Below are 20,968 nucleotides of genomic sequence, written 5' to 3'. Positions count from 1 at the left end.
AACAACTGAGGTTCCTTTACAAAACACAATTTGTAGCAACCGAGCTCAACTAACATTACTTTATTCTATATTGACGCTAGAAACTCTAGAAACTTTTCTAACAAGTAATCTTCTGATTCCCAAGTAGCTTCCTCTTCTGAATGTTGATTCCATTGTATTTTATAGAACTTGATTGTCCATCTTCGAGTAACACGATCTTTCTGATCCAACACTCGGATAGGATATTCGGAATAAGTCAAATCCGGTTCAAGTTCCACTCCTTCAACTTCAACATTCTGTTCAGGCACTCGGAGACACTTCTTCAATTGAGAAACATGGAACACATCATGTACAGCGGCGAGATGTTCAGGTAATTTCAAGCGATATGCCACTTTTCCATATCTCTCCAAAATTTAATATGGTCCAATATATCGAGGTGCCAACTTGCCTTTAACACCAAAACGGGTAACTTCCTTCATTGGTGATACTTTCAGATATACAAAATCTCCTTTGTTAAATATCAATGGTCTCCATCTTTTATCCGCATAACTCTTTTGGCGGGACTGAGCTATCTTCAAATTACTCTGTATTTGCCTAACCTTGTCTTCTGTTTCTTTCACAAGGTCAACTCTAAAGAATCTCCTTTCTCCAGGCTCAGACCAACTCAACGATGTTCTGCATCTACGACCATAGAGTGCTTCAAATGGAGCCATTCTAATGCTTTCCTGATAACTATTGTTGTATGAGAACTCGGCCAAAGGTAAGCATTCATCTCACTTTTTGGAATAGTTAAGAACACAACATCTTAATATATCTTCAAGTACTTGATTAACTCTTTCAGTCTGACCATCAGTCTGGGGATGATAAGCTGTACTGTACAGAAGTTTGGTACCTAACGAAGCATGCAAGTGTTTCCAAAAGCTGGAGACAAACTGTGTACCCCTATCTGACACTAAGGTCTTTGGCACTCCATGTAAGCTCATGATTCTTGCTAAGTACATCTTGGCATATTGGATCGTAGGATATATAGTCTTGACAGGAAGAAAATGTGCTGACTTTGTGAGTCGATCTACAATAACCCATACTGAGTCAAATCCCTTTGATGTCTTGGGTAGACCAACAATAAAATCCATACTTATGTCCTCCCACTTCCAAGATGGAATAGGTAATGGTTGTAATGCACCAGCAGACCTCAAATGTATCGCTTTCACCTTCTGACAAGTATAACACTTTGCTATATATCTAGCAATCTCTATTTTCATTTTAGTCCACCAGAATCTTTGCTTCAAGTCATGGTACATCTTGTTACTTCCCGGATGGATAGATAACCTAGTAGCATGTGCCTCTTCTAGAATTGACTACCGCAACTCAGGAACTTTTGGTACCACCAGATGATCCTTGAACCATAACACATCTTTATCATCTATACTAAAGCATTCCGCTTTTCCATTTCTGACTCTTTCCTTGATATGGGCTATACCCTTGTTTTCCTTCTGAGCAGCAATAACTTGATCATGAATAGTGGCTTCAACAATTATGTTGGTCAAACCTCCTTGTTGAATTACTTCTACATTCAACTTCTCTATTTCTTGACATAAATTCAAACCCATTGTTCTCACTGTCAAACAATTGCAATAACTTTTGCGACTGAGGGCATCTGCAACTACATTTGCTTTACCGGGGTGATAATGTACTTCCAAGTCATAATCCTTAATCAGTTCTAACCATCTTCTTTGTCGCATGTTCAACTCTGACTGAGTAAAGATATACTTTAAGCTCTTGTGGTCTGTATACATATGGCACGTATTACCAAGCAGGTAATGCCACCAAATCTTCAAAGCATGAACCACAGCTGCTAACTCCAGATCATGAGTCGGATAGTGTTCTTTGTGTTGCTTAAGTTGCCTGGATGCATAGGCAATGACTCGGCCTTCTTGCATCAACACACATCCAATACCAATACCTGAAGCATCACAATAAACATCAAACGGCTTCTCGATATCAGGTTGGGCTAATACTGGTGCAGTGGTCAACAGTCTTTTCAAAGTCTGGAAAGCCTCTTCACAATCAGATGACCAGACAAACTTGACTTGGTTTTTCAATAGTTCAGTTATGGACTTTGATATTTTAGAGAAATCTAGAATAAACCGACGGTAATACCCTGCCAAACCCAGAAAACTCCGAACTTGATGAACTGTGGTTGACGGTTTCCAATCAAGCACATCCTTCACTTTGCTGGGATCAACTGCAACTCCTTCGGCTGACAAGACATGTCCAAGAAATTACACTTCCTTAAGCCAAAAATCACACTTGCTGAACTTGGCATATAGTTGATGTTCTCTCAAGCGGGTCAGAACAATTCTGAGATGTTCCGCATGTTCTTTCTTATTCTTGAAATATACTAAAATGTCATCAATAAACACCACTACAAACTTGTCTAGCTCAGGCATGAATACTGAGTTCATCAGATACATAAAATGAGCTGGAGCATTTGTCAAACCAAAAGACATTACCAAGTATTCATATAATCCGTATCTTGTGGTAAATGCTGTTTTGGGAATATCTTCAGGCTTTATCTTAATTTGGTGATATCCTGACCTCAAATCTATCTTGGAGAAAACTTTGGCTCCGGCCAATTGATCAAAAAGCAAATCTATCCGAGGTAATGGATACTTATTCTTGATGGTCACTTCATTCAACGGACGATAGTCAATACATAACCTCAGGGTCTCATCTTTCTTTTTCACAAAAATTGCCGGACATCCCCAAGGTGAGGAACTAGGTTGGATAAACCCCTTCTCAATCAATTCTTGTAACTGAGTCTTCAACTCAGCTAATTCCTTAGGTGGCATCCTATAAGCTCTCCGAGAAATCGGAGCTGTTCTAGGTTGCAGCTCTATGTTAAACTGTACATCCCTATCAGGTGATAGACCGGGTAAATCTTCAGGAAACACGTCCGGAAATTCACACACTACCAGAATATCTCTAATCTCTTTGATAGCAGTTGCACAAACCTTGCCCACTGATCTTCTTAGGGTTGGAAGTTGGATGAGAAGTTGAGAATTACTATCAGGCAAACTCACTCTTAATATCCTATTCAAAGCATCTATAACAGCCTTATGCTGATACATCCAATTCATTCCCAAGATTACATCTATATCATGATCCTTAAGGATAATCATGGTAGTGGGAAAAATATGCCCACCCAGGTTTACGGGTACCTGGTATATCATTTTCTTAGTACATAGACGTCCCCTGGACGACTGTATAAAGAAACTTTCCTTTGTTGCCCCAATTGAAATTTCATACTTCACAACAAATGTTCTATTGATGAATGAATGCGATGCGCCAGAATCAAAAAGTATAACTGCAGGGTGATTGGCAACAGGAAACATACCCATCATCACTGGCTCCCCTTCTAGAATTTCTCCAGCTTGAATATAGAACACCCGTCCTATCTTCCTCTCATCCTTGCCCTTCTGAGCATTCAGATTGGGGTTCTTATTTGGTGTCTGACCCTGTTGTTGATTGGCAGGGGCCTTCTAATAATTTTGATTAGCATGCCTAGGATATGGACATTCCCTGAAGAAATGACCAGTCCTTCCACAATTGTAACATGAATAGTTGTGACCCTAGGACGTTGGAGCATTGCCACCAGGAGCATTGATTGACTGTGAGTTCGGATAGGTTATAGCAGAACAGACATTTGACTATTGCCCAGCTTGGAACTGTGGCGGACGGTAAGGAGGACGATTATGATGTACTGGATGATAAATCACCCTCTGCCTCTTATGATTTCCCCCAAAGGATCTAGATGGCATACTCTTTTTTTAGCTCCTTGTGCTGCCGATACTTTGACTCTGAAGCAATTGCAATATTTACGGCCTCATGATAAGTGACATTGGTGCAAGTTGTCATCATTGTTTGCAGCTTGGTATTCAAACCTCTCATAAACCACCTCTTCTTCTTGGCATCAGTATTGACATGTTCAGATGCATATTGTGACAGGTGATTGAATCTTCCCACATACTATATCACAGTTTGATCTCCTTGCTTCAAAGCAAGGAATTCATCTAGCTTCATTGCCATCACTCCTTCAGGGATATAATGGGCTCTGAAGGCAGTACAGAACTTAGCCCAGGTTATTGGAATGCCAGCTGATTACATAGCCACTAAGTTTGCCCACCAAGCACTTGCTGCTCCTCTAAGTTGCTGAGCGGCAAACGCAGGTTTCTGATACTCCGTGCATGGAATAAGATCAAATTTCTGCTCCATGATTCGAAGCCAGTCATCAGCCTCCAATGGTTCATCTGCCTTGGTGAACACCGGTGGTCTTGTGTCTGTAAAATCAACATATGTAGCCTCCTGTCTGTTGTGGTGGAGACCACGGTTTCCGTGCATCTGATTCTGATTACTCTGAGCTATCTCATGAAGCAACCAAGAATTTTTGGCCGTCACATTGACAAGTGCGGTTATAGCATCAGCCAGATTTGTTGGAACTGGTGGCGGATCTGGAATACCATCCTCATCTTGTGAAGTTCTAGGAATATACGAACCCTGCGTACAACGCATCTGCTCATAACAAACCAAACTTTATTCACAAGCCTTTATTGAATTGCACAAAAGCTTACTCCAGACACATTACATAGGGTTCACTAATATAAACACCAGAACCTGTAAGTACCAAAACAAGACTACATAACTTAACTATAACTAACTATTATACAACTCTACTCTTTTCCGTGATTACTTCAAACTTCAAGTTCGGTATCCATTCCGGAATTATTACCGCCTTCATCATCACTTTCATTGATCATTACTAATTCTTCAGGATCTTCTTCTTCTTCCTCTCCCGATTCATCATCATCGGCAAGGATGACACCGGGGTCCATGGCATCAGCTTGGGGCTCATGATTGGGATTTAGTAGATTGCTAAGCCTATGAACTTCCTCATGTAGATAGGTATTATGTTCTTCTAAATCTTCTACATAGAATTCTAGCTCATAAGTTCTAGCTCTAGCTACATTTTCCCTGTGCCAAGCTTCATTTCTTCCCTCCACCGTACGAACTAACATGCTTTCGCAGTTCCGGTGCGCGGTGGTGAGACGCCTCAATTGATCCTGTAATTCTCCTACCTGAATAGCATCCAAAGCCCTATCTCTAGTAGCTTGTGCTAACTCTACAGAAATCCTCTGTATCTCTGCTTGGGGATCAGGCCTAGAACTGCTACTACTAGCACCGTCATTTCTAGAGGCAAGTTGGTGATGAGGAACTCCTTTGGGTCCAGTGGACTTACGGGGTGTCATCTTGGCACAAGCCATACTGTAGGAAGCCAATTTAATCCAAGTAAGACCATTTGATCAAAGTCTAAAGAGTAGCTAAGATGGATTACATTACTCAAACTAGACTCACTACTCAACTCCAGACAAAGAGGTGAAGGAAGTAACGAGTGAATTAATCATGATGCATGAATCGTTCTTACGAACAAAAACATCAAAGTTTATAATGCACATAAACAACATTTATTTTTATATAGGGCATAGTAAGATTACTACTCCACCACATGCAACCTTTTTAATCAATTAAGGAATGGTGAGAAAGAATTAAGATAAGTCAGAAGCAATTTGGACCAAATTAACAAGTTAAGTTTAGTCATCCCAAATCATTTTGAAGTTTTTGTAAACCAATACGACAAAGACTTTGTAACAATTGCTCTGATATCATTCTGTGGCAGAACCTCCTAAATTATAGGGCCCACATGCACCTGTCACTGTCCGACGACCTTTGACATCTGTGCATATGTTTTCGGTAACTTAAGAAGACTGTCGGGTGTCCTCGGGGAACCCCGAATCATCCACGATTTCCGAGCAGGATCACGTTACAGAGTCATTATAGTATTACAACATTTATTCAAACATCAATACCAGAGTAAAAATAGCGGAAGTCTTACAATAACATAATTTATAAAACAGTAGTTTCAAACCTCGCAACTAAGTTCGATGTTTATTACAAAACGAAATAGTAGAGTGGCATTATAATATAATATAAAACACACAAAGAAATTGCCCTGCCCAAGGGCCACACATTTACTTCACATCGTCATCACAAGGAACAACTGTCATGCAGCACGATCCAAAACAGATCTGCTCATGAGGCTCACCTGCAACAAGGGTCAACGAACCCTAAGTACAAAAGTACTCAACAAGACTTAACCGAAATAATAACTGATAAACTTAGGAATGCAGGCTCAGGGATTCAAGGTATGGCTTTAACAATAATCAAAGTTCTTTTGCGTAAAAGCTCTATAACAAAATTCTTTACTTCAAAGGTAAAACTTTATAAGTACCACATATGAATCTGCCATGATCCGTAATGAGATCATGAACTTCATATCAATCTCTTTCGCAAACCTTTCTCAAGTTCCAGTTATTAATCTACGATGATGAACAATGAGTTGAGTCTCCATAATCGAGGAGCAACGACGATTCGAACCGATTAAAAACCTAGCTAGGAATTCCAGACCGCATGACATATGCAGGTCCCCGACCTACATATACCAACCTACACTCAGATCCTTTAAAACAAGAACGGGTCCACGCCACCCGAGAATACAGTACTCCACCAATCCAGCCCATGGCCACGTAGGTACACGCTATTCCCGCCATCTCTCAACTCCCAGTGCGCGAGTAGCCATTCTCATAATAGAATAGCCGAGTAAAGGCTTACCAGAGTATGTGGTTAGTACTACAAATTCTCACCTCATGCAATTCAACAACGGACGTGCCTTAATCGACACAGGCGGAAAGAACCCGCTCACAAGACCTCCATGTCTTGTGGCTCACACACACCGAGTCCGCTCGGTCTAGATTTATTACTCCACATTCCCATATCACATGATAACATAAGTAACCAAGGTTCCATTAAAAACTTGTAGGTGGCAGGTAATCACCCGACTTTCATCGTTCTAAGCATAGTTAAGCAAAACTAGGCATATACGAATTTAAAACTGGTAATATGGTAAATATGGAATAACAAGGTTGGTAATGTATCAATTTGGCTTGTACTTGACTCCTAATTACTTAATGCAGTAAAAATAAGCAAAAGCGAAATCAATTTGTAAAATACAAGGTAGGGTTGTATGTATCCGGGGCTTGCCTTCGTTGACGGAAAAGTCCGGTTCCTGCGACGTTTTACAAGTATTCGATCCGACCTCAACAGACGGAATAACTTCCTCCGCAACTTGATTAACTACTACGTGTTCACCTTCGTTCACTACACGTAGTAACAATGCCATGTTTAACATGATGCAGAATACGAAACATGATGCTCTATGATGGATGCAAAAATTAACAATTCGAATACAACTTTCCTTCGCGGTACAGTTGCAAGTCAAACTAACTAAATCTTTTTAGTACTACTTACATCAATTGCCAAGGATCATTATTGACAAATGACCCAAGGTCATCACTCAATCCAAAATTTCAAACAAAACCTAAATCATTAAAGGTTACTATTTGCTTTTATGAATTAATTATTTAATTCAAAATTATGAAATAAATCAACTTATTCTAATTGAGCTCAAAATTTTAGTAAATGTTCATTACATGATAAGTAAGTGGCAAAACAAATTTCATAATTTTTGGACAATTAAATAAGCCTAGAAAAATCATGGAAATCCATTTATTAATAAATTGAGCAATTTTTATCACATTCAAAAAGTACTGAAAATATTATTTCATATTTTTCTTAAATACTATACATCACAGAGAAGTCACACAAAAATTTTCATAATTTTTGGAGCTCTAAATAAATCTACACAAAAATAACAAATTACATCACTATTCATTCAAATCTGAAAATAGAAAAATTCCATTTGAACGTTGAGTCACTGACAACCCGACCCCACCTGTCATCCCTAACCTCGCGCGCTGACCACGGCAACGACGGCGCTGACCGGCGATATCTCGACGACGGCGAGACCAACGGTGACGACCAAGGTACCAAAACACTACCCTCGACTAGGCGCATCGATCTAGGGCATAAGCTGGACTAGCTACGGACTGGACCGAGCACTACGCCGGCCATGGCGGCCACGACGGCGCGGCTACGCTACGCTGGCGACGTGAGACCTGTAAAGCTTAAACCGATGGCCCAGGAAGCATCAGCAGCTCACCCCAAACGCGACTGAGTAGAGCACAAGGCCGGAGGAGCAACGGAGAGGTGGGTCGACGTTCAGCGCAAGCACGGTGGAGCAAAACGTCGTCGGCGATGGTGTACCGGTGACTGCAGTGGTCAAAATGAGCAACCAACTATGGATTAAGTACCACAGCATCGAGATGAAACGGAATCAACCAAAACCAAGGACAGAGATGCACCGTGGAGCTCTGGCCGCGGCGAATCGTGCTCGGCGGAGGGGTTGCCGGCCGCGAGGAAGAAGACGATGCAACTCGAGTTCCCAACAAAGACAAGCCGAATTGGTGGGTCGGCTGGATGCGCAAGGAGTAAGCGAAGTTGGAACTAGCTTATCAGCGACGGTGGAGCACAACAACGACGGCGCGGGCTCAACGGAGCTGCAGCAATGGCGCCGGGAAAACAGAGGAAGGGAAACGGCGAAGAACGGCGACGACTTAGGCCTTAAGGAGCGGCCAGAAGCGCAAGGAAGCCACGCAGGAGCCTTTCCCACGCCAGCGCGAAGCCGAGGACGTCCACGCGCGCGTCTGGAAGCGAACCGAAGGTCGCCGGCGGTGTAGCTACGGCGGCGAACACTGTTCACAGTATTTACAAGTTTGCCATTCGTCAAAATTCACAAATTACTCTCAAATTTTCATAACAACTCAAAAATCTCCAAAAACAAAAGTTGTTCAAAATCAAAATTTCTACAACTTTGCTTTTATAACCAACTCCTAATTCGGTCTAGATTTTGAAATGAACTTTTGAATTCGAATAGGGAAATTTAACGAATGACGCCTTTTTGAATTACTCCAAATTTTTCTAAACAACTTGAAAAACTCCAAAAACAAACTTTGTTTAAATTGTCAAGCTCTACACTTTTTCTTTTGGGCTCAACCCCAAAATATGCTTAGATTTTGAAATGAGTTTTCAGGGTAGGATTTAAATATTAAAAATCAGGATTTTCGGAATTTCAAATTAATACAAAAATTTCAAACTTGATTCAAATAATACCAAGCAATACTTATAACATAAATATAAACTTGTTTGAGTGAATGCATATCAAAGTTTGCAATATGACCAATGCCTTGCAATGCATATGATGACATGTCCAGTTTTTAATACTTAAACACCCGGGGTGTTACAAAGTCTGGCTGAGTACCTTCTCGTACTCAGGGTTTATCCCATCATGTTGCAGGTGAAGTTCTCGGTCTGTGAAGATGGTGGCTAACCGCCGATGGGCTCGGTGATTCTATAGTTACTTCTCGTCTATATGCTTTTGTCGGATGATGTCACTTATGCTAGCAATGTATTTGGAACATATATTAATGTAATCTTTTGAAAGCTATGTTGTTTTCACTAATCGGTTTTGAAACCCAAACTTGTACTATTATTTGTGAATTCATTTGTAATATTATTTTCCGCTGCAACCCTGCGTATGTGATGTGTATTTACTTAATCACGCGATCTTGGTTGTGATGTTGATTTACCGAGGTCTTTCGGGACACTCGGCGGACTACCGGGTTTATATGAGTGAAAGTATGTGTGTGTCAACGTGTTAGCGGGGACAGCCGTACTTGATCTTGTATAAATTGGGCGGTTCTGTTACACCTATTCGATCAGGCTATTCTAGGCAAAAAGCCTGGTATGACAGAAGAACTCTATTTGGATTAGAATTCCTATTCAAGTTACCTTAAGAAACCCCATATATCAGCTGCTTTTGGGTAATCAGATGCAAAAGCACCTCTCCTCCTCCTTTCACCTGCCACTGGTTACGAGATACCGGTTGGTTTATTTTCGTTTCTGTTCCGTCCGCTGAGTCGCGTCCGGGCCTGGGCTAGCGGCGGCGCTCACCCTTCACCGGCGCGCAACGCCCCAGACTTCACCGGCGCGCGGCGGCCAGGCACCATCGGCGCGTGGCGGCGCCAGAGCCGCTCCTCCCAGGCAGCGGTGGTGCCCAACCTTCACCGGCGACTTCGGCGGAGGTCCACGTGAACCTCCGGCGAGGCCCCATGGACGGCGCGAGCTCCTTTCCCTCCCCTGTCCCTCCCATGGACGGCACGAGCTGCCCCTGCGCCGGCTGCCCAGATCCGACGGGTGCGGGGCGAGCACAGCCGAATGCGCACCTGCCCTAGCTCCGGCGGGTACAGCCCCTGCGACGCGACCAGCGGCCGCAACGAGGCCATCCCATCGAGCAGCAGGCGCGACCCCTCCCTCTCTGGCTTCCGAGCTGCCCTCCCTCTCCAGTTGTCCCTCTCCTCAGATCCGTGACGGTCGCGCCGGCGTTCATCGACAGCGCCACCGCCCAGAGCTTCTGGTGGCGCAGACCCGTCCCCTGCGGTGCTGCCCGACCCGGCGGTTGGGTGAGCCGGCCATCCCCGTGTCGAGAGGAAGGAGAAGATGCCTGGCTGTCTATGACATGTGGGGTCCGCTTGTAAGGGAGGGAAGCTTTTCCAAAAGCCACCTGTGTCAACCAAACGGGCTTCCAGATTACATTCCAAAGCAGCTTTTCTAGAAGCTTCCAACCAAATAGGGCCATAAATGTTTACGTCTGTGTTATGACAAAAGAAAACATCAAAATAGATTCCCATGTGACATGGGTCATCACACAATGATCAAGCCGCAGATCCCTAATCACTCGTCATTCTCATAAATAAAGCTGAAAAACAGATCCAAGTGGGCACGCACTTGGACTTGGCCTCTTGGAGTGGGCGACACGCCGGATCGGCACCTAGTACTCGACTGCTACCGGGAACGGTACGGTGGAAGCAGGCGCCTGTCCCAGTCGCGTCCGTCCCTCGGCTTGTTGGCCTTGGCCGTACGTGCCCCTCTGTCCCTTCCCCCTCTCCCCGTGCCATGTCCCATACTCCCATGTGAATGTGAATTGTGATCACCCCCCATTCATCAGTCATTTTCCCGCACCCGCACAGCGCTACGCAACAACAAAGCAGGTCCGCTCGTCTCGCTCGTCTCGTCTCCCTCCCTCCCTCCCTCCCGCGGCTCGGCTCGGCTCACCTCACCTCACTCCCCCTCGTGCGTCGCCTCGCTGCCGCGTCGAGCCAGCGCGTGAGGCGTGACTGGGCTCTCTTCGGCGCGCGACCGAGGGGCGGCGGCGATGGGGAAGAATATGCGCATCAAGACGGTGCCCAAGGCGAACCGTGTCCCCCTCCTCGGCGACGGGGTAGGCTTCTCTCTCTGCGCCTCCCAGCCGCAGCCCACAGGCTCCTCTTCGAATTTGGTTTCAGACGATTGCGCTTGGAATTTGGTTTCTGATGATCGAGCTGGTGCTTGCGGTGCGTGCAGGAGACGTCAAGGGCGCTCACCGACCTGGAAGAGGGCAGCAACGTCCAGGTTAGACGCCCAGCCCCTGCCCTCCTACCCCTTCCTTTCTCCATCTGCCGCACAAGGACAAACCTCCGAATTACAACCGCCGGCTGCATAATAACTAATCCTCGCCTTTTTATTTTATTTTGTACCTCAGCCAGCGAACGTCGGCTTCTGTCGGGTCATCAAACTTGTGAGTGAGCGCTTCTCTCTTCGATTTTTAGCTCTTTCTCTTGTGGTGATGCTGGTCATGCTGAACTGATGAGCACGGGTTTGCAGGCCAAGCATGACGCCGGGAAGCTGGTCCTCGCCACTATGGCGCTGCTCGTCGCCTCCCTCAGCAACCTTCTCGTTGTAGGTACCTGCCACTTGTTGGAAAGAAAACTATCGATGCTAATGTTTTTTTTTTTGGGTAACCTTTTCACTTTTTGGAACAAGGATAGCGGTAAGCCTTTCCTGTCTTCATGAGGGCTTGAGCACAGCATGCAGAAATCTGGTTCCTCTGTTAGCAATTAGCATGTATGTTGAATTAAATTCAGCTAGCACCACAAGTCTTGGTGGAATTGAAATAAGTCGAGTCTCTAGATATTTAGAGGCTTTTGTTCAAACTGTTGCTAGTATGAATCAGTGTCCAATGATGAGTAGAATACAACCACTTTCAGGGCAATTGTTATTTTCTTTCTTGAAGAGGTCATGACTCATGAAACATTTGTTTTCATGTTGTAATGCATGGATCATCTTGTGATGTCCTACAGCCGAAATATGGTGGCAAGATAATTGACATTGTGTCAAGAGATGTTCGGCGACCAGAAGATAAGGCGCAAGCCCTGGAGGATGTGAAGGGCACAATTTTGTACATTGTGACAATCGTTTTAGTCGGGTATCTTTCTTTCTCTGAAAAATTGACTATGAGAAATCATCAGGATGCTGTATACTGAAACTTTACAATCTTCTGTTTATTCACTTTATGTTTACTGGATCTGAGTTATGCCACAATCTTATTTTGTACTAATTAAACCATATTCACTAAATACTTTTTCAAATTTTTTTCTTGAACAGATACTTTCTCATTTAGAAAACAGGGTTCTGCTTATATAATATACCGAGTTGGTTTTTTTTTGGCAGATGCTTTGAATCAATAAAAACCATGTCTTACCTTGTTTCAGTTCAGTTTGCACGGCTCTTCGGGCATGGCTATTCAATTCTGCTAGTGAGAGAGTAGTCGCTCGACTAAGGAAGGACTTGTTCAGTCATCTCATAAACCAGGCAAGCAAGTTTCTTCTATCCAAAGTTTATCACGTATAGTTCTCCATACAGCAACATTCTTACTAGTAAGAATTGTGCCACCGCAGGAAATAGCGTTTTTTGATGTGACTAGAACAGGAGAGCTCTTAAGCAGGCTTTCTGAAGATACACAAATAATAAAGAATGCTGCTACAACCAACCTATCAGAGGCACTGCGCAATGTCACTACTACAGCTATTGGTCTTGGTTTTATGTTTTCAACTTCATGGAAGTTAACATGTAAGTAATATGTTTTGTACTCTATATATAGAACTCAGTTGGCATTTTATTCTTATTTGGAAGGCTATTGTGCACAGAAGCTTTATATGCTTAGCTGAACTTCACAAAGGAACATGGCTGAGCATGTGATAATTGTCAAACCATCAACATTTATTTGAGCATTTTTCTTTAATTTTGTGTAAACCCTCTGCATATGATCAAGTCAATCTCATTGGTTGCTATCTGCACAGTGCTGGCACTTGTAATTGTCCCCGTTATATCAGTTGCTGTGCGTAAATTTGGACGCTTTCTTCGTGAGCTTTCACATCAGACACAAGCTGCTGCAGCTGTAGCTTCATCCATAGCTGAGGTTTGTACACCAGAGCATCTTGTGGCTTGTGATTGACTAATGGACATGTGAGGAGGTTTCCGCGAACCCTTTATTTGGTTACTGTCACCAAAAAGAAGCAAATTGATGTTTTGACTTTGGATTGCATGCATATAACAGAATCGTTTTTTCCTTTCTATTTATGCCTTGATATAAGTCTATCTACTACCATTCAGGAATCGTTTGGTGCCATCCGCACAGTAAGATCCTTTGCTCAGGAATCTCATGAGATTTCACGCTATGGTGGAAAAGTAGAGGAGACACTTAAACTTGGTCTGAAACAAGCTGTGAGTGCCCTACCATTCATGTAAAATAGCACCACATTCCATAAATTAATGGTCTGATTCAATGCAAATCATTTGTAGAAAGTTGTTGGCTTATTTTCTGGAGGGCTTAATGCAGCATCAACCTTGTCAGTGGTTATTGTTGTTATTTATGGCGCCAACTTAACCATCAATGGCTACATGACAACTGGTTCTCTTACATCATTCATCTTATACAGCCTTACAGGTACTTTCCAGCTTAACAGTATTTATACTGAACCTAGCATCATGCCTGATTTTGTCACTGTAAATTTTAAAGGAAGCATATAAGCGTTGTTTACACAGGTTGGCACATTGTTTTTTAAATGTATAGTTTATGGTTTATTGATATTTATGAACAATTCAATTTCTTGTGTATGCAGTTGGTTCGTCAGTATCTGCCTTGTCAGGACTATACACAACTGTAATGAAAGCCTCTGGTGCAAGCCGTAGAGTTTTTCAACTTCTGGACCGTGTTTCCTCAATGACGAACTCTGGGGACAAATGTCCAATAAAGTTAGTTTCTTTGTCTATCAGCTTTCTAGAGTGGTTCTGCTTACTCAATAGCAGTGCACAGTACCTTTAATTAATGACCATTCATTTTTTCTTTTTAGTGAAAAGGATGGGGAAGTTGAGCTTGATGATGTCTGGTTCGCATATCCTTCTCGCCCTTCTCATATGATTCTTAAGGTACCTCCCAGAATACTGTGCAACTGACATGGCCATTTACCAGATTTGTCATTTTCCTTCCTTATATATAAACAGTGTATATGTAAAGAGAAACTAGGAGCCTAGCTTGCTCCAGCTTCCATCCATATTCTTGTGGGCTCTTGGTCTTCGGACCACGGTGTTTTGGCACCTTAGGTGTCATGTGTACATAAACCTCTTTTCACTACTTAATTGAGCGGCAGAGCTCCTGCCTTTTACTTTCAAAAAAAATTCTTGTGGGCTCTTCTGGGTTACCTGATTAGTGGGCTCTCTTTTTTAAAGGAATAACAATCCATTCCATTGTGTTTTTCCACGTTTTGTTTTATTGTAGTTCATTCCTCTGTGATCCCAGGTGAGAAGGCCATTGCAATTTTGTGAACGCAGTTGGGGCTGTCGAGTGCCAACTCTGTTTACTCTTATATTAGTCTGTGTACTTTAATGTAGGGCTGTAGGCAGAGCTCTAGCCCTTTTCACTCTACAAGGAAAAAAAATATAACGGCATACATGAGTTCACATTACAACATTAACAAAAGTTCTAACTTAGCTTTTGTTTCAAAAACATTGTGTTTTGACTGGTTCATATGGAACTTTTTAGGATGACATATATGGGAACTTCATCATTAGCTTGATTTTTTTTTTTGTGAGGACATTTGCTTGAATAATATTTGTTGTGCTAGTGGCTAGTTTTCGTCATGGGAGCATTGTAGTTATGCTTATGCTTGCTATCAACAATATTGCAGGGAATAACGCTAAAGTTAGCTCCAGGTTCAAAGGTTGCACTTGTTGGGCCAAGTGGTGGTGGTAAAGTAAGTTTTTTTTTTTTGCCCATACTAATTACATGACACACTTTATCTTAAAGTAGAAAGTGTCTTCAAACTGCAGCCTCAATTATAGCATTAACTTTTGCAGACCACAATAGCAAATTTGATTGAGCGGTTTTATGACCCTCTAAAGGGAAGGATATTGCTTAATGGAGTACCATTGGTACAAATTTCGCATCAATATCTTCACAGCAAGGTATGTCATGCAACTATTTTCTAGTTATATTGTGGAAAAAATATTATCTAAGCTAGGGTAGTGTTGCAAGGTTCACAATTCTGGTGGATGATGAATTGATGATACGTTATTGTCCTGAACTGACTATAGCTAGTTCGATCCTTTCATTTGTGCCAAAATTTCATTTCATTGTTCCACCTAATAATCTGGATTCTGGTGAATCCAGTAATTTTGGCTACTTTAAGGCCTTGTTTGGATGCTATTCACATCAATCCACATGTGTTGAGGTGGATTAGAGTGGAAATTAGTTTAGTTTCCACCTCAACACAAACAAGCCCTAAACAGTAATTTGGAGTAGCACTGGTATGAAATTTGGTGAATTGGGGAATGTGAAAGTATTTTGGTTGGTAACTCAAACCAGCATTATCATCATCTGTTCAAAATTCAACTAGTAATGAGCACTTATAATTCTATAGTCTGTACTATGCAATGCTGAGTCCTGAGTGTTGAAAAAAAGAAGCAACCACCCATCTAAATCTGTAGCTTGAACAAGAACCTATAGGTTTCTATTTCCAGTCGATTTTAATCATGACATGCCTATTTTAAACAGCCATGTGTCCTTTTTCCGAAAAAATAATATTTCTTTCATGGTTTTTCAGATTATTAGTTGGAAAAAAATCCAAATTGTAATTATGCTCAACATTCAGTTCACAAACCAACAAGCAAATCCAGAATTTGCTAGAGTTAAATGGAAGTCCTTGAAAAAGTTGTGCTATATGAGCTCTACAATAGTGCAGTTTACCATGAGATTATTGTTCTGGCAAGTAGAATATCCTTATTTTTTCCAAATGTTTATGGACTGATTTCAGGTAAGCATAGTCAGTCAGGAGCCTACACTCTTTAACTGCACCATCGAAGAGAATATTGCTTATGGATTAGAGGGCAAAACGGACTTTGCTGACGTTGAGAGTGCAGCTGTAAGTATCTGCATTCAGAAACACTAGTGCACGACTGCAGGATTGTACATCCTTATCAACTATCTCTCTGATGCAGAAAATGGCGAATGCACACAACTTCATATGCAGTTTTCCCGACCAATATAAGACTGTCGTTGGCGAGCGAGGGATCAGGTTATCCGGCGGGCAGAAGCAGAGGATCGCCATTGCGAGAGCTTTGCTTATGAACCCACGAGTGCTTCTCCTGGATGAAGCTACCAGTGCCCTGGATGCTGAAAGCGAATATCTTGTCCAGGTAAGCACGAACGGCCATCTCCTAAACTGCTGGTGCCAGCAAGAAACAAACAACACTCTTAACTGCGAACCCATCTGTGATAGTATCAGTCAAATGTGCTTTGTTTCTTGCTTGGCGAGCTGGAACGTGACGTTGTTTTTTCCCCTACATGTGCCACAGGATGCAATGGACTCCTTGATGAAAGGGAGGACTGTCCTTGTGATAGCTCACCGGCTCTCGACCGTCAAGAGTGCTGACACCGTCGCCGTCATCTCTGACGGCCTAATCGTGGAGAGCGGCACACACGACGAACTCCTGGACCACAACGGCATATACACAGCCTTGGTGAAGAGGCAGCTGCAAGGGCCGAAGTTTGAGGCCACCAGCAGCATCAACGAGGCCAGCGAAATTGAAGCCGAACCCAAGCAGTACCCCCGCTCCTTATATTAGGCAGACCACAGTTCATTTGAATCCACTGAAGTTGTATGTAACCTTGATCTTGATGTATGCCACTGCGAATCACGCGAAACCATTGATATCACACGATGCTACAGTTGGGGCAGGAGTGCCTAGCTAATTGGCTAGTCCTACACATATGGCTAATTGGCAGGAGTTTGTGTTTATGCTGTGCGAATTTCTTGCTGGTGCACTAAGCGGATCCGAGTTGCATCACTTCGTTACACAACGACGTTGTGTACCTGAGTGACATTCGGTGTTGTTTCTATCTAAAACATCTCTTCAAAACATGAAACGAAAGCATGATGTGCCTTGAGATTTCGATTATATATGACTAGCTGCCGGCCCCTAAAAAGCGTTAAACGTGTTGAAACAAACTCCTTCCGTTCTCAAGTAGATGAGGGATCGATGTGTATAGTAAAACTTTATAGAGTTTGACCACTAATAACATTACAAATATATTAAGATTTGTAATATGAAATTATTAGTTCATCCCGAAATAATGCTTCCATTTTCATAGATAATCTATTTTTCCCTTTAGAATGACAATAGGTCTTTCTATTTATTAAGATAATGCGTTTTCGTAGAAATTGCAAGTTAAATGGGATGTTGTTCGATCAGATTAGTACATGTGCTTGTCTCCGTATTTCCTTCTTTATGTGGTAGTAGAGTGTTAGTCCCAACTTCCACCCATCCCTATTTGTCCCTCCATCAGCTATCGTAGCGCACAGCACCCCAATTACTCGTACAATGGCCCATATGCAAAACATTCACTCATACATTGATAAGAAACATTAGCTGATTTAAGCTCAAGATTTGGTGAAATTGTATAAAGCTATAATTTATACGTAGAGACGATCCTTGATGCGACGGTTACATATCATGTTCGTAAAAGCTAAAATTAATGTAGCCCCTTTGCGACGGTTATTACTTGTCATGTTCTTCTATCTTCTAAGCATTTTTTTGTCGTACATGTTGCTTTTGGAATTTTCTTGTTTATGGAAACCATTTATCGATTTCTACTGACAACATTTGCCCTAGTGTTATTTCTTTTTTCTTTTTATATACCACAACTAAATTGTACCTAAACTTGTGCTCCAAGAGTGAAACAGTGGCTCTCACGTTCGGGACCGGTACACTGTATGCACGTATCTCGAGAGAGAGAGAAAAAAAAGGAAATGTGTCGCACGGCGGCACACGGTTCGTGTAGACCGTCTCATCTGGGGACAAAAAGCTGTGCCGACTCGAACCATTCCCTCGGCTTCGCAGTTCGTACGCGCACGCCTGGCCCGTCCACTTTGAGCTCTCGAGTCTCGACCTCGGGGAAGAGCACGAGAGGCTCTCTTTAACGCGTCAAACCTACCGTGCCTTCTGACCTGTGCCCAGTGCCCGGACGCCGCCCCTTTCCTTTTCGGGGTCTCCCTCGGTGAACTAGATCGGATGGACCCGCCGCCGGCGAGGCGCGCGGCGTCCAAGCGGCGGGACCGTCGACGGCGCCGCCGGCAGAGGCAGCGGACAGCCGCAGCTGCAGCCACGGCAACGGGGGTCAGTGCGGCCGTGCTGGCCGTGGAGCCGCAGAACGCAGCGGCCACAGCCCCGGTGGCTCCGGCCGGCGCTGCTGCCACGCCGGCGACGAGGGGCAGGAACCGGCGGAGGTCTCGGAGACGGTGTGATCGGAGCGCCCGCGCGGCTGCGGCGGCGGACGAAGCACCAACTGCGTCCCCCGTTTCAGGTATGCCGCTACTGCCTTGGCGTGCCGCGCCGCGCCATCCGCCATGGATAGGCTTCATGGCCGCGCCGCTGTGAATAAAACAAGAAAGAGAAATTTTCAGGCTGGGAATAAGGCGCTACAAGATTCTGCGGCTGATGGTGCTGCCTGCTCTTCTCTTGCCCGCCGTGAACATTCTATCAGAGAAAATGAAGCCTCAAGGAGCAAGATATTTAAAAGATCCGATGTAAGGTACCCGATTAATAGTTGCACTGCACGAGGAACTGATATGGATTATCACAAGATGAAGAGTGCCGATTTGCCAGGGAACCTGGAAGAAGTATACCAGAATGGCCTCCTCTCTCTGCAGAAGTCGGAAGAATATGAGGAAAATGAAAATGTTTCTTCTCTCAACTCCAGCAGTTTACAGGAGGGAAAAAGGAGAAGGAAAAAAAAGAGGCGGGAAAAGGCATAATCGTCGCAAAAAAGCTACTTCACAGGATTCTCCAGCACCAACTTCTGCTGATAATTCTGGTTTGATGATGTTCCTTTCTGAGAACTGTATTTCAGGTCTTAAACCAGAGGAACAGAGTAAGAAGCAAGATCAGAAGAAGGCACCCATGGCTAACTTAGTTTTAGTCAACAATGCAAAGAAATCAGGACCATTTGCTGTGAATTTGGAAGGCGCTATTGAAAAGAGCTGTGAACTGGGAACGAATAGTTTGGACAACAGCTTTGAAAATAAGTATGGTCTGGCAAAGAATAATTTGGACTGCACAAATGTGGTGAGAAATGGATTGCAAGAGCAAGACTTAGCATGTTTGTCAAGCAGTCGCAATGTTAACTACCTGATCCCTTCCGATTTGGCTGAGGAATATATGGAAAAGCTCAAACTTGTCTTTTCGCCGGGAAAGTCCTTAGGGTTACCGAAGAAAAAGCTTCTCATTTTAGATCTTAATGGTTTACTTGCGGATATCAACGAAGACTACCACAATACTCACATGGCTGATGCCAAGGTTCGAAGAAAATTAGGTGAAATTTCTAGTATTATCACCTATAGTTATTATTTGACACATTGCTGATCCAGAATGTGGTTGAAGATGTTTATATATGATATGATAATATATTCCTTTTATCAGTCTTCCAAAGGCCTTACTGTGATGATTTTCTCAACTTCTGTGCCCTGAATTTTGAGCTAGGCATATGGTCCTCAAGAAAAAAAGTATGATTTCTTTTCATCTTTCTCCATTTTGGATTTCCTATTTTGTTTTGCTTGGTACTTATTGTGGCATTCTAATTTGTGCAGAGAAAATGTTGCTTCGGTTGTTGATATTGTTATGAGTGAATTCAAACCGCGCCTACTGTTTTGTTGGGTAGGTCAACTAAACAAATGCTTGTTCTCTTTCTGAGTTTTTCTTTGCTCCTAATATATTTATTTATGGCCTTAATATGTCCAGGACTTGTCTAAATGCACATTCACCGGACACAAAACACTAGAGAATAAGCACAAACCATTAGTGCTGAAGGAATTGAGAAAACTATGGAACATGGAAGAACCAGATCTTCCATGGGAAGAGGGGGACTATTCACCTTCAAATACATTACTAGTGGATGATTCTCCTTACAAAGCTCTGCGCAATCCTGTATTTGTCCAACATCTCCTATATGCCAAGCTTTTCAACGTTCACTTATACTGAATATGACACACAACTGCTTTTGTCTATCTTGTGCAGCCATATACTGCAATTTTTCCTCTCTCCTACGTTACTTGACAGTGAAAACTAGCTAACCACAGGACAGCTTACAAATATCAGGCGCTAAACTGCACTGTTTTTTCCGTGCTCCATTTTGGTTTATCCTTGTAAATGTTTTGCACGTTTTATTTGCTTTACCACCAGTAACTTTGTGCACGTTTGGCTTACTACCCTTGTTCAGGCACGTGTTGCAAGTTTGCAACAAGGCTCTGAACATGCAAATGCAAAACGAGCTCGTTTTAGACACAGTAAACTTAGCCTTGCCACGGTTACTACTTACTAGATGGCCCTATAAAATCTTCGTTCCCCCATGGCAGACTTCAGATCAATCCACTAGCAAGTCGCCTTCTTCCCATTCCTTTCCATCAACATCAAGCAAAAGACTGAATCGAAAGCTAAACCCCAGTGTTTACATTACATATACAAGAAAGACACCAACGACACCAAGACC

The 20,968-nt window shown here is 43.0% G+C and overlaps 1 protein-coding gene and 1 pseudogene across 2 annotated transcripts; both read left to right on the top strand.

Annotated features, from left to right (window-relative positions):
• Positions 1–11,122: 11,122 nt before the first annotated feature.
• LOC136517997 (ABC transporter B family member 25-like) lies at positions 11,123–17,222 on the top strand. Of its 2 annotated transcripts, XM_066511654.1 has the most exons (17): positions 11,123–11,329; positions 11,452–11,499; positions 11,630–11,665; positions 11,752–11,826; positions 12,228–12,352; positions 12,639–12,738; positions 12,825–12,996; positions 13,227–13,345; positions 13,540–13,650; positions 13,729–13,873; positions 14,049–14,181; positions 14,280–14,355; positions 15,114–15,179; positions 15,283–15,390; positions 16,239–16,346; positions 16,423–16,620; positions 16,780–17,222. In XM_066511654.1, exons 1-17 carry the CDS (start codon positions 11,264–11,266, stop codon positions 17,047–17,049), a joined length of 1,956 nt encoding a protein of 651 aa, XP_066367751.1. In that variant the 5' UTR covers positions 11,123–11,263; the 3' UTR covers positions 17,050–17,222. The 2 variants fall into 2 exon arrangements, with proteins under 2 accessions (XP_066367751.1, XP_066367758.1); XM_066511661.1 differs by lacking the exon at positions 12,228–12,352 and having other exon boundaries at positions 11,752–11,830; positions 12,644–12,738.
• A 590-nt stretch (positions 17,223–17,812) lies between these two features.
• On the top strand, positions 17,813–20,472 carry LOC136518014 (uncharacterized; annotated as a pseudogene).
• The last annotated feature ends 496 nt before the right edge of the window (positions 20,473–20,968 follow it).

The sequence above is a fragment of the Miscanthus floridulus genome, chromosome 2 (genome assembly GCF_019320115.1).
Source record: "Miscanthus floridulus cultivar M001 chromosome 2, ASM1932011v1, whole genome shotgun sequence".
NCBI lineage: Eukaryota > Viridiplantae > Streptophyta > Magnoliopsida > Poales > Poaceae > Miscanthus > Miscanthus floridulus.
The sequence above is the reverse complement of the archived record's forward strand: the minus strand, read 5'-3'. Positions and strand labels throughout refer to the sequence as shown.

Bases quoted from the DNA above. Each gene is read 5' to 3' on its own strand.
- LOC136517997 (XM_066511654.1), top strand. From the start codon at position 11,264: ATGGGGAAGAATATGCGCATCAAGACGGTGCCCAAGGCGAACCGTGTC. The intron at 11,500-11,629 runs GTTAGACGCCCA...TTTGTACCTCAG, and splicing joins AAGAGGGCAGCAACGTCCAG to CCAGCGAACGTCGGCTTCTG. The intron at 12,353-12,638 runs GTATCTTTCTTT...ACCTTGTTTCAG, and splicing joins GTGACAATCGTTTTAGTCGG to TTCAGTTTGCACGGCTCTTC.